Source organism: Lathamus discolor, chromosome 11 (assembly GCF_037157495.1).
Source record: "Lathamus discolor isolate bLatDis1 chromosome 11, bLatDis1.hap1, whole genome shotgun sequence".
Taxonomy (NCBI): Eukaryota; Metazoa; Chordata; class Aves; order Psittaciformes; family Psittacidae; genus Lathamus; species Lathamus discolor.
In genome coordinates, this window is record NC_088894.1 from 6,273,013 (window position 1) to 6,286,513 (window position 13,501).

Consider the following 13,501-nt stretch of genomic DNA (forward strand, 5'->3'; position numbering starts at 1 on the left):
GGCACGCCGGGAGCTGTAGTCCCCCCGCCCCCTGCCGGGCTGCGGCTCTTTCGCAGGCACGCCGGGACCTGTAGTCGCCGCGAAGGAGGCGGTACTGCCAGCCGGCCCCTGCGCCCATTGGCTGGCAGCTCAAGGAGGGCGGTGCCCGCGGGGGCTCGGCAGCGCTCGGTTGGCTATTCGCCTGCCCAGCCTCCCCACAGCGGTGCCGTCACTTCCTCCCCGGCCGGAGCTGGCCCCGCTCATTCTCTTTAGTGTTTGCCCTGTGCCGGCCGCCTCCCTCCGCTGCCGCGGTCGCCCCCGGCCCCCCCCCCGGGACCCGGCCCATGGACTGAGCCGCCCGCTGGCCCGCCCCACCCGCCGGCCCGGGAGCCGCAGCCCAGGCAGCCAGGTGAGGGGGGAGGCGGCCCGGGCTCCCCCCCGGCGCCGAGGCGGCGGGGCGGGGGGTGGCGGCGGCGGGGCCTAGCGGGGGCCGGGCCGGGCCGAGCCGGCGGGGCTGTGGGGAGGGGGCTGCCCCGCCGCGCCCCGCCGCCCCTCCCGCCGCCGCTCCCGCCCCGCCCGGGGCTTTGCCCATCTCCTGGGGGGGGGGGTGGCGGGGCAGCCCCCGGCCCTGTCCCCTCCGCCCGGCGGGGCCCGGCTCGGGGCAGGTCGCGGCGAGCGAGCCGCGGGGCCGGCCCCGCGGAGCCTCGATGGGGCCGCTGGTGGGGGTAGCGCGGGTCCCCGCCCGCCATCCGAGTCCGAGCGGCCGCGGCGGCCCCGACCCCTGGGGCGAGCGGAGGGGGCGGCAGGTGGCAGGGCCGGCCCCGGCGAGGGGGGTGACGGCGGCGGGGCTGAGCGCCCCGGGCGCTGTGGGTCGGGGCAGGGGCTGTACCCGGTGCGCCGGGCAGGTGATGCCGGCAGTCCTGGTGTGCCCGTTTCAGCTCGGAGCGTGACAGTGGCGGCTCCGGCCCCGCAGGAGCAGGGGTTGGTACCCGCAGAGCTGGGTCAGGCTCCCTGAACCCCGTGAGGAGGCGGCTGCAGCCGTCCCACTTCTCCAGGCTGCCCGGAGCGGGTGACAAGTCCGAGGCTGCGGAGTCTCGGGGCGCATGATTTTGGTAGCAAAACTCCCGCGACTGAGCTGTCTGCGTGTTCCGATCAGGGGTGTAGGTACGGTGACAGCGGCAGGAGACACCCCCACTCTGCACGGCTTACAGTGCAAACGCTGAGACAGCTGGCATTAGCAGCCTTAGCTCGCTTTCTGAGCACTGGCATCATCCCACTTTCTCCTTGTTGCCCACTGGGTTCGGCAGCCATTGCTGCACAGGGCTCACTTTTCACTGGTTTATCAGGAGGTGGAACAGCAACAAGTTCCTTTTAAATCTTTCCACTGCTTCTGCCTGTCCTAGAGGGGATACAGGGATTGGTGCGGTTGGGTTATCTGTGTAGGTGATACTACAGCCAGTCATGTTGACAACCAGTTCTCTGGTGTATTCATCGGTTAAGGCAAACCTGGGAGGAGCATCATTTGGAATGTAAATGAAGGCTAGGTGTATATATAGCAGTGCAATAAAATATCTGAATGAAGTCCTTTGTCTGCTTTCGGAATAGTAGATTCATAAAGTCTTTCAGCCAGACCATGCGAGTGTGCTCTGTTGTTCCCATGACCAACGGCCCAAAACGTATTTTTCTTTAATACCACTGCCCATCAAACTTGAGCTTTAATGCTGCAGCTGTAGCTGTGAGGTAATGAAGTGATCTCTGGTTTATCTGCCGATCGTCTCACGTAGGTGACAAATCTGTCTGGTCACACTTAAAGAGGTGAAAATTTAAAGGGCCAACGGGTTGAACGTTTTACTGTATTTTTGATTTTCTGATGTTGGATCTCACTTCAAAACTGGCTTTAAAGGATCCATGCCAGATACGCTTCTTTTATTGTTATTGTAAGCAGCCACTTCTCCTTTGTGTGACATTTTCCATAACACTTATCACTAATCACCCTTTCAGTATCGGTATTAGGTGCTTTGAGGCAATATTAAAGTACTCATAGGTTGAAATACATTTGGGGTGATTTAGCTGCACAGTCAGAGCAAAACTGAAATCTGCCTCTCGCACCTTGCTGAGGAACAGCAACTTTGTTCTGAGGATACAGGAACTTTCAAAACAGATGGAATTGCTTTGTCTAGAGCCCTTGCCAAGGGGCTGATGATCTTATTAGAGTTCTTGAAGACGCAACTGCAACAATAGAGTTGATCCATGCTCTGATTGCCCTCGTACTGTGATCAGGAGCTGTGGCTTTGTGACCTGCTCTGCAGCAGGAATAAACCTTAACTCATGAAGTATTTTGTCACAGTAGTAACTAATTCATCTCGAAGTAAGCACTGAAGCCTTTATCTTTATTCATGATTGACTTACCACTTTCTGGTTTCAGTTTGCATCATGTTTGGAGCTGTTTTGTGTGTGCATCTGTTAGTTCCCTCTTTCCCTTTAGATTTTACTTTCAAATTCTAGCTTTTCATCACCTGTTCATATTAATAATCCATGTCTTAGCTCCCCAATTCATTTGCTTAATATTTAGTGTTTCCACCCTTTGAAATTCATCTTGACAGTACTTGAAAAGATCATCTGTATCTACAGTGATTGTTGCCTTTGACGTGTACCTTGTCTTGCCCAAATATTGTACAAAAAGATTTCTCTAGGAAGAAGGCATTATTCAGCTGGTGCTTTATGTGTAAATAGCCTCAAGTCTGTAAAATCTGTAGTCTTTTTCTCTGGGTTGGTAGTGACTATTTATTTAGTCTTTCCAAGTGTAAATAGTTTGATGATGTTCTTAAACACTGTTGTAGCAGTCAAACACTTTACAATTTAATGCTCTATGTCACAAAGCTACCACTGATGGGGGGTTTTGAAGGTATATTAGGAAAGAAACCATCTCAACAAGCTGCCTAGGATTTGTGGAAATCTGTTCTTCATGCTTCAAAATGGTCAGTGTGGGACAAAAGAGACTGAGCCACCACATTTGAATTATTTAAAACCCCTTTTAAAAAGGGAGGGGAGAGGGAATCTCTAACCAATCCTTTATGTGGGTGATGAATGCTCTGTACTATTCCCCAGCCTGCAGACAACAGGTGAAACTTGCTGCTGAATAGAGGGTCTGTCTTTGCCATGGCTGTAAATTCTGATTTGAGCTGGGGGGGCCTGGCCTCTGCCAGACCAGCTCAGCAGATTGTTCTTGCATGGCAGAAAAGCGCTATCGTGATGCTCAGATGAGGGTTGGTTGATGCTGAGTGGCAATACAGCTACAGGAGTGTAAAAACACAGGTGACAAAGGGATTAATGAGTAAATGTTCTGCATTCCAGTGTTTGTTTAGGTATATCAGTTCTGCCTGGCTCCCACCTCAGATACCTAAATCCTTTTGCCCTGGCTGGGGTTTGTGTTCTAGTTGCTCATCTGCGAAATAGGAGTAAATGAACTTCCCTTCTTTGGGAACAGAGTTTGTTGATGCGGAGCAATTAATCTTCCTGGTTCTGTGACTGAAGGGTCAGTAACTGTTCAGATGCACTATGTTGTAAGGAATCTACTTTTCAGAAAGAAATCAATGCTTAATTTAAAACCTCATTTCCTATAGCTAAAACTTTCTCTTGGTTATTGTTTATGGCATGAATTTTAGTTGCTGATGTCATGAAGTCCTTGTAATTTGAATCTTGATGGGTTTATGTGGTATCTGTTCTGTTTCCCATTCTGTTCAGTTCTCATTCCGTAAAAAGCCCTCCCTGCTTGGTGCAGATGAGTCATGAATGAATGCAGAGAAGGCTTTAAATGGGGTACGTGCAAGTTTGTAACAAGTAGCATAATGGGAAGGTCATAACTTCCATCCTTCCGAATGTGCATCTCCTAAGGAATATTAGGAGTTATTATAACCATTCCATATTCTGATCCTGACAATGAATAAACCCTATATAACAGAATCATCAGGGTTGGACGGGACGTCTGGAGATCATCCAGTTCAAAACCCCTGCCAAGGCAGGGCTACCTAAAGCAGGTTACACAGGAACACGTCCAGGTGGCTTTGGAATGTCTCCAGGATATATTTCTTTGAGGATTTAGTCTCTTTTGTATTTTCAAGTGGTTTATCAGGGTTCAGAGCAATTCTGTGGTAGACCCCACGTGAGATCCCCTTTTTACCAAGCCTTTGGCTGAACAACAAGGCCATTGTCTTCCTCTGGTCAAAGACAGAAACGTGCGGTTACAGTCAGGTGCACAAAAGTGTGCTCACAGCCATGGGAATCCGGGATGGGAGGCACTGGAGGGAATGAAGCAGCCCATCCCTCTGCGGGGTCAGATATGCCAGCCTCCTTCTAAATAGATATTTATCAATTACTTAAAGTTTGCCAACAGTGAAGTCACTTCTGTCACCCAAAGCAATATGGTTTATTGCAACCATTACCATCGGAAAGCATTTTCTTGGTGCACTTGTAAGCCTCTTGCCTCTAATTCTGTCACTTTAAGCATGAAGAACAGATTATTCCTTTCCACTCCAAAAACCTTTTATGTGCTTGAAGACTGCTGGTTGTCAGGCCCCAGCCGCCTTCTCTTCAGCACACACAAGGCCAAATCCTTTTTTCTTAAAGGTTATGTTTTTCTAAAGCTGAGTGTCTTGTGCTTTTCCTACTTTGTTTTTGCTGACTGGGTCCACATCTATCTTGACGTGTGGTACTTGTGTGGATGCAGTGCTCCTGCTGAAGGCTCGGTAACACTGAGTGCAGAGTAGGAGGACTTCTGCAGGTATCTCTCAGGTTGTTTTCCATTTCTGCATCTCAGTATGGTGATGACTTTTCCTAAAAGAACTTGTGTTAGGTAATGGTGTTATGTTGGTTGTAGCTCTTCTTCCACCCCGCTGGTGTCAGTTGGTGCTTTTTCTGTCCTGTGTTTGATCTGCAGACACCGCCTGCCCAGAATCTTGTACTTGTTCCTGCTGTGATCAAGTGACTCATTCTTGAGCCTGGTTTAACCTCTAGAGATGGCTGGAGAACATGCAAGTGTTTGTACAACTTGGGTTTTGATTCTGCCTGGGGAACATTATCCATTTCCTTACTTTCTTGGTGTTTAATTAAGCCTCCAGAAAAACTTGGAGGGGAAAGTTGAACTGATAGGACTGTAATCCTCACGTCTTCCTTCTTCACTCTCCTGTTAAACAGTTAGGCACCATGTCTGCCGTTTCCAGGCTCTGTGTCCTCATCTGTTCTTCAGGACTCTGGTTATAGCTCTAAGGTTCATTGTAGGATTTTGAAATGTCTGAAATAAATTCAAGAGCTTGGTTATCTGTGTTCTAACCTTAATCAAGACTAAGATCTTGCCCATGATGCTGGTAGTAATGTTGCTAGCATCTGTGCGCAGTTGGCTTTAGTCATGGAAAAGAAGGATTAAACACTTTGTGCTATATTTGTAAGCAGAATAAAATACATTTTGATTTCCATTTAGAGCAGTCCATGCAGTGACAGGTTTCATACTCGGTACTGAAACAGCTTTATTCTAAAACAGTTTTAACTAGGTTGATTTCTTTTTATGTGCCTGTTTATGGGTGAAATCATTAGACTGGAAATGTAGCCAGAAGGCAGAATTTGTATCAGGTTTTTGCAGTTAATAGCTGCCAGAGTTTCTCAGGTTAGTGGCTTGCTTTTGGTTTGGCTGCGTGAATTAAGGTCTGGGTCTGATTTCAGTTGCTGATCTTTAGGGCTGTTAGGAAGAGGTTTAACTTCAGCAGAACTGGAAGCCTTACTACAGAAAGGAAATTGGCCAGTGACTCTTACAGTCCTGCAAAGAGCCCTATTGTGAGATTCCACTGCTTGTGTAAGAAAAATCACTTGGGTTTGAGGGGAAAAAGCAAGGAAAGATGATTCCTAGATCAGGTTGAAATTTGTGCGTGGAAAAAACACAGTTTCTTTAAGCAGTCTGTCAGTGAGAGTTTAATGGTCAGACAAATTCTTGTCATCCAAATGGATGAGGCAAACTGCATGTAGTGGCAAGACACTAATACAGATCTTTTTGTAGCTTTAGGAAGCAAAATCCTAACTCTCTGTTTTTCCTTTTAGGCATTCTACATCATAAATATCCTATTCAGAACTAAATCCAAATCTGCACTCTCTGGATCTCCTAAAGGTACAGGAAACTTACTTAAAACATTAAAGTTTCTTACCTTTTATTTGCATCATATTAAATAAGCCACAAGTTGTGGTAAAACATGATTATCCCCAGGAAGTGTCTGGTTTTTGTTTGATCCTCTGGCTTCTATCTGCAACACCTTTGAGAACTATAACACAAAGAAGCCCCAAGAGAACTTTTATCTGACAATGCTAGATTCTTGCTTTTACACAGGAAGATTTTACTTTTGGCTGGGTGGACTGAGGCTATGTTCACATCTCTCTGCATTTCTTTGCTTGCCTTTTGGTTACCTTAATGACTTCCACACTTTGCATTTTAATGTATTCAACATTTCTGGGAATGTTCCAGGCAGTGCTGTGCCGGAAGAAAATAGAAATCTAAAAACTGGAGTGGGGAACAGTGCTCTGTCGTCTGAAAATCCATCTCTGAGGTTGTTACCGTCCGTAGGTCATTGAGTTGTTTGATGTAGTCATTACCATCAGGAGGATAATGCTCTAGTGCAACACTGTCTCAATAAAATTTAAAGTATTAACATCTGAGTTAGCAAAAAATAAGTGTGGAAGGGTGGGAAAGGAGCAGGTATGTGATTAGTTGCTGGCAAAGATGCTGCGAGTAGAACAGCACTGTTTGTTTGTTCACCTATCTTTTGATGTTTGTGAGGGGTTTTAGGTCCCAACCATTCTTTGTGTGTCGTGTAGGGGTCACTTGTACTAATGTTTGTCTTGTTAAATTTGAATTAACTAATCCCAATTACATGGAAAAATCACCTGAAGTTCTGGCATCTCTATTTCTGTGTCCTCTGAAACAGCCTTTAATAGTTGATAGTCTCAGCTTTCTAGATTATGGTACTTTTTTCTTGGATAGTTAGGATTTTGTAAGCCTGTTATAGGGTAGAAGGCATATTACTTTAGAAAAGCACTGTAAACTCAAAATAGAATCCCCAAATGACCTATAATTAAATGTGCAATGATGGACTATTGTGTCCTGGTGAAATACTTCACAGGAGTCAACTACAGTATCATAAACTTCACAGGTAGCTGAAAAAATACAAACATAATTCCTGTTTGTTCTGTCAGCCTGTTCTTTGAAGACGCTTGTTAAAATATGAGCTGAATATTTTGAAAAAGCAAACATATATTTGTGCATATAAACTTGCAAGGTATAATCTTGTAAGTTACTATGTAGTGTCAGAAATTTGTAAAGTGGAATCTCAGCAATTCACAAGATGCTTTTAATGCCTACTCTGTTTTGGTTCCTCCTGAATTTAGTCTAATGAACTCTGAAGTAGTTCTGAATTGCTGATGACTTGCAGGATGTAGATTCAACTTTTGATATGAATATAAAAACGTGTGAGAATGGTGAAGGAGAGAGAAACATAATAATGATGCAGCAGCAATTTATGTAGAAATGATACAGCAGTTTATGAAGAAACAAGCATTATATTTGCTTAGGTTAAAAATGATACCTTTGTTGGGAAAGTTCCATTTTCATTGCTCTTTGGCTCTTTCCCTGACAATAACTTTCTCTTCAGCTGTGCATGGCCAAGTTTGCAGCTCCTTGAATGTCTTGGGGATAAAACCTGAACAGCAATGTGTTCTACAGGTTTCAGATTAATATCTTAAGTAAAGATGTAACTTACCAGTTCCCTACAATTTTCTTTGGGTTAGGCATTGCAGCTTATCTTTCCTCCACCTTTAGAAAAGGTCATGGAAAGGAGCACTCCCAAGATCTTGAGTACATCTTTTCTTTCTTGATAAATTAATGGCTCCAGAGGTCACGTTACAAATATAGTCATTTTGGTTACATTTATAATTGCAGAGCATTCTGCAAAGAAACATGGGTGGGATTGTTTCTGTCTTACAGATGCGTACAGTGAGCTGAGCTTAAACCTTTCATACTTGGTTCCTTGTGAGGTTGAAAGTCTTTTGGATTCCTGGAAGGTACATGAGGGCTGAACTCTTCAGTTTGGTGAAAGGCTAGGGAGGGCACGTGGTGGATTCCAGTGAGCTGTACTTCAAACACTTTCCTAGGTCCTTCCTTGCCTGTTTAGATGTGACCAAGCAGCCAGACTGCTGAAGAAGTGGGTGATTGGTTTCTGTGTTGAGAATAAGCAGGTTACCAGCTATGGATGTTTCTGTAGCAGTGTTTTTTGGTCTGGTTGTCTAATGTGCACTGCTGAAGTCTGTTTGAAATGGGATCAATTTCCAAAACCTTACTGTTTCAAGCACTAGGATGTGACCTCAAGTCTCCACAGATTTTTGTGACTAATAGCTGACTTGTCTGTCCTGAATATTATTCTAACCAGAGATGTTTAAAGTCAAGCTTTTCCAGACTGAACACTGATGGCTGTAACTCTTGATGGAGAGAAAGCTGGGTAGAGAGGGGTCTGAGCTGTACTGCTGTGAGGTTCCATAGTGCTCTGCCGTCAATATGGAAAGTGAACTAATAATATCCTTGTCAGGGACTTCCCTTCTTGGGAGAGAAAATTTACCAGGGATGGTATACTGTTCCCTGCATTGTATGACTAGAAAACCATTTTAATGTATTCATTGTGGAGCAGAAATTCCATGTTCTGTAAAACCAGGTGATGGCAAGTAAATGAAGGATAATGCCTTGCTTTAACAGCAGAGAGTTCTGGCTGGCAGAGTCTTCAGAGAAGAATTTCTGGCTTCCTTTCCAGCCAGATCTGAAAGATCCTGAAGTTACTTACTTCAAAATAAAAACTTTTGGTGTCATCTTCTCAAAATGTTTGGGTTAGAAACTGTTTAACTTCAATTACTGTGAAGGGCATTGCAGTTCAGCAGGAAAGGGAAATTAGCTTTTTTATTGCATGGGAAGACTCTATAGTCTTTTCCAGGCAATTATTATTGTTGTATTAAGTTTGAAATTTTTCAGCATTTCTAGTGATGCTCCTGGGAATGAAACTTGGTGATTATAAAACTATTACCCTGGAGTCTCATTCTACATCCTTCTCATCTTTGACTTACCACTTCTTGGAGTTCCTTTAGATTGACTCCCTAATACCATTTTCACAGTTACAGTGCACCCAACATGTAATTTCTGCAAATTTAGTAGTCAAATACAGGATTTGTTTTGAGTATAATCTACATACAGGTCTTCTGAACTAATGAGATCTGAACTGATTTTGTGCTTTAGCATGGAGTTACCCAACCAGTAGCAAGATAAGCCTGACATGTTTATGATGGGTTTAGCCTGACATGTTTATGATGGTTTTTTTCAAAGTAAAAATATTCTAGATTGTAGATCTCTTGGTGTATCTGTTGTTTCCCTCTAGCTGCTTTCTTCTTAACACATAAATACATTGATCTTCGTATCCATGAATGTATTAGCCTAGGTTCTCCTCTTAGGTTTGTTTTGTCAGTAACTAGCTAAAAACTTCTCTCTGACTCATTGCTGCTCCTCTTACATTTGGAAGTCCATTCACAGGTTCAGAATTTGAAGCTTACAGAGCACTAGTGGAGTTGTGTTGCTACTAATAGCTCCCTGGTGGTATCTGGAGCAGTGATTTCTCCTTTTCATCTATAAATTATGAGAGAACAAACCTTTGTTTGCAGCCCTAATAAAACCTGTCAGTGACCAGTGTGTGTGTGTGCACAAGGGGGTGTGTTTGTGTGTGAAATGTACTTACTTGGCTGTAAAATTTATTTTTAATAAATAAATGGATACGTGGATCGTAAGTGGATATGGGCAGCTGAGCTCTGGCAGCCTTCAAAACAGCAACCTGTTAGTGTATATTTAGGTATAACTGTGTGAGCATGAAGATACTGTTGCATCCGTGTGGAAGAGAAATCCAACACTAATTTGTTGGTGGAGGAAGGACCTATCCCAGTACTTCACATTGACTGGTGCAAGTTCATCACTTGGAGGTGTTTTTCCTTAAATGAACAGAGATGCCTATGAGCAATTCCAGCACTTGCTTGTGGTGTTGCAAGGCCAAATAAATCTAAATTGATGCTTGAACTGTTACTGAGACATGTTCTGGCTTAAACAGAAGTAACCTTCAAGCATGCATATAGCTTATAAAACTTAGGAACTCTTGCACCTTCACTTTTCCCAGTCATAGCTACGTCAGCATTTTCTGCTGGATACTACTTGTGCTCCCCACAAAAATGGCTGGGCATTCTTCTTGGTCATCCTGGGGGTAAAAAGTACATGATTATAATACAGGGTTCATGCTCCAAATAGTTGTTTTGTAAAGACTGCATTTACTGCTTGTCCTTCCAAATCAAAATCTTTAACTTCAAATGGTAGATTGCCTAAAATGTAATCTGTTCATGAAAGTTGTTCTTTGTTTAGTATATAAGCTGTGGCTATCAGTTTAAGTACCTGGGTTTGTGTTGTAAGTGGATTCAATGACAGGGAAAAAAGATGGGTAGTTTTTTTAAATGAACAAGCATAAATGAAGCTTCTGTACTACTTTTATAAATGAAAGAAATGTGAAACTTAGATGATAGGGTGTATAGATTGAATATGCTATTAAAACTGGATGCATGACTTACTGCATACAAAATGGAAAGTGGATGCTTGATTGAACACTTCTGCCCCTTTTTGCTGATGGGAGAAATAATTTCAATAGATTGATAGTTAGAGAATGCTGAATATTTAGTATAATTTTTTTTCTTCATGTTTGCATTTTAGGTCAGCAATTTGGCTTCATCACACTGAGTTTGCCTGCATTCAAAGCTGTTTCCCTACAGTAATTTGCTCTGGTTGGAAGTGAACATGTCTCAAGTTCAAATTCAGAATCCTTCTGCTGCCCTTGCAGGGAACCAAATATTGAGTAAAACCCCATCTCTTTCACAGCCTTTGAGTATTCCTTCTACTACTAGTTCTTTGCCCTCTGAAAATGCAGGTAGACCTATCCAAAACTCTGCTTTACCCTCTGCGTCAGTTACATCCACCAATGCAGCTGCAGGTAAGATTGAGTGTCTGTTAATTAAGTTTCTGTATTCTTAGTGTTCGTAGTTTGGCATGATATATTCCTGAGGTCCTGCACCTACAAATACTTTAATATTTATCCAAATGCAGTAGCTTGTAATGCTTTCTCCTTATTGAATGAAGTCTGTTTGAGACAGAAGCATATTCTTCCATGAAGTACTAATAATCAGCTGAAATGTTTGTAATAGTAAATAATATTTAACATTGTGAAACTGATCTTTTAAAACATTGCTATCCAGCTTTTCTACAAGTGGCTTGTTGTAAATGTAAAAAAAGTGGTATTTGAAATAGTTTGTTTAGTTCTATTATCTTTAGTTCTTTTATGACCAGTGTAGTGATAAATATATTGTGCTAATAAAATCTAATAGAGCAAATAAAAGGTAATAAATTAAAAAAAAAATAATAGGGGAAAACAGAAGGAAAAACACAGAAATTAGTGTACTTTCTGAAATTACTCAAAGTAAGAATACTTAGAAGATTTGCTTCTTGAAATCTTCTACGTAAGATGCAAGCTAAATGCGGGAGTCTTCTAACCTCAGACTTCTGGCTTGCATTGAAACATTACATTTAAAGATGCTGTCTTTTAGGCACATGATGTGCTTGGAAATCCCAGAGTTCAGTAGATGGCTCCCAGATTGCCTAACAGCAAAGCTGTCTATTCCAGCAGATCTTTTCTGAGAAGTGGTGTGTTGCAGACAACTAAATTTTAAGCCAATGAGATTTTTTTTATTATTATTAAAAAAATGCAGTAGAGTTCATAGCTACCTGTTCATTCATCTGATTTTATGTAATCTTTCAGCTCCTTCAAACATGGCAAACCCCAAAGAGAAAACCCCAATGTGTCTTGTGAATGAGTTAGCCCGTTTCAACAAGATTCAGCCTGAGTATAAGCTTTTGAGTGAGCAAGGTCCAGCTCATTCTAAGGTAAATGGTCATAGAAGTTTCTTACTGCTGTTGTTTGTGCTCTTTCAGTTTCATAAATGGAGAAGGGAAGTATATGGTTTTGGTGCAAGATAATACAGAATAATAGAGAGGAAGGGGAAGCTCACCAAAGTATTGATGGTAGGGAAGTGTGAAGCTGGTAGATGTGTACTAGAAGTACTCAAAGTACACAGAGGTTGAATTTCCCTGTTACTTAAAGCTACTTAGATTTTTTTTGAAGAGTTATTTATGTTAGCTGCATTATGCGAAGCCTGGCTTTCATTTAATAAATTGCACTCTTTACTAAAAAAACAATGTATTAAATATGGATGATGTTTTACAGTCATTTTCTAGTACGATGTTTAGCTTTTGTTCTGCATCTCGCCTGTTATGCAAATTTTCCGTGTTATTCCCGTGGTGCATTTTAATGGTTTGATATTAATCCCACCAATCTTTAAAAGATTAAAATAGTTTATTAGTCCAAATTATCCTGTGAGATGCAGGAAGTTCTAGGGCAGTTATGTTTCTTTAGGAAAAAGGCTATATAAGGAATTGTGCTTACTACGTACATTTGTCTATGTAGTTGGCAAGGTACAAATCTGTTGATATGTCTGGAGTAACTTTTAGTATTTAAGAGTTGTTCTCTCTTGTGCACATCATAACTGAATGTTGCTTTGCTGTTGCTCTGTTTTAAATAAAAAAGTTGTAAATAAAATGAACCTTTCTATTCTAATTGCCCAATATTTGGGAAACAAGGATTTTAGTATATATTCTCTACTGCCTGAAGTACAGGATGATTGTGCAGAATGTTCCAAGAACTTTCACCTGTTCTGGAACAGTTACTTTAGCAAAATAATCTTTAGTTCTTGCAAGAATGCCAAGGGTAGATCAGCATGTGCCGTTCATTCCATATCATGGTGTATCTTTTACAGTGTGTAAAAAATCTTATATACAATTCCTCTGGTGTTCAGTTCATATGTAGAGTGAGTTTGTCAGGAATACAGCAAATATACAAGCAGTTTGTGTTAGTTTAAAGAACACTGAGGGAAGTGAGTTTTAGCATTATTAACCTTTTAAATCCTTACTGAAGAGCTCTGTTGTAGGAGAAGTGAGGTCCAGGCATATGAGGAAAATCAGCCTGGGATGTGTTTGTCTAATCTGACATTGTCTCTTTAAGGTGTTACCTGGAACTGTGTTTGTTGTTTGTTAGATTCCAGTAACTTGGAGTTTAATAATATTAAGAACTAAAATGTGTAATGTCAATGTCAATGTGCAAAGGAGACAAGGTTTGCATTTAGAAAAAGTATTGGAATAACATTCAGAGGAGCTGTTCGTTTGTGTTTTCATTCTGATTGAAATTAAACTTCATTTAATTACCAAGGAGACTTTGGCTTGCTGTTGTCTGATTAATTTGTGAAAATTTAGGACAATAGATAGTATTCCTTACCCCACATACTTAAAAAGTGCCACAGAGCTTTGCTTGGT

At 42.3% G+C, this 13,501-nt stretch overlaps 1 protein-coding gene across 9 annotated transcripts in view; it reads left to right on the forward strand.

Annotated features, from left to right (window-relative positions):
• Positions 1-212: 212 nt before the first annotated feature.
• STAU1 (staufen double-stranded RNA binding protein 1) overlaps positions 213-13,501 on the forward strand; it is a 31,872-nt gene continuing 18,583 nt past the window's right edge. For 8 of the 9 annotated variants that reach the window (XM_065691336.1, XM_065691339.1, XM_065691338.1 and 5 more), the window contains exons 1-4: positions 213-388; positions 6,067-6,133; positions 10,796-11,072; positions 11,895-12,019. In XM_065691336.1, coding sequence (XP_065547408.1) covers positions 10,880-11,072; positions 11,895-12,019 — 318 coding nt within the window. In that variant the 5' untranslated portion in view covers positions 213-388; positions 6,067-6,133; positions 10,796-10,879. The remainder of the gene's footprint in view (positions 389-6,066; positions 6,134-10,795; positions 11,073-11,894; positions 12,020-13,501) is intronic. The other variant, XM_065691337.1, reaches the window with a different exon arrangement.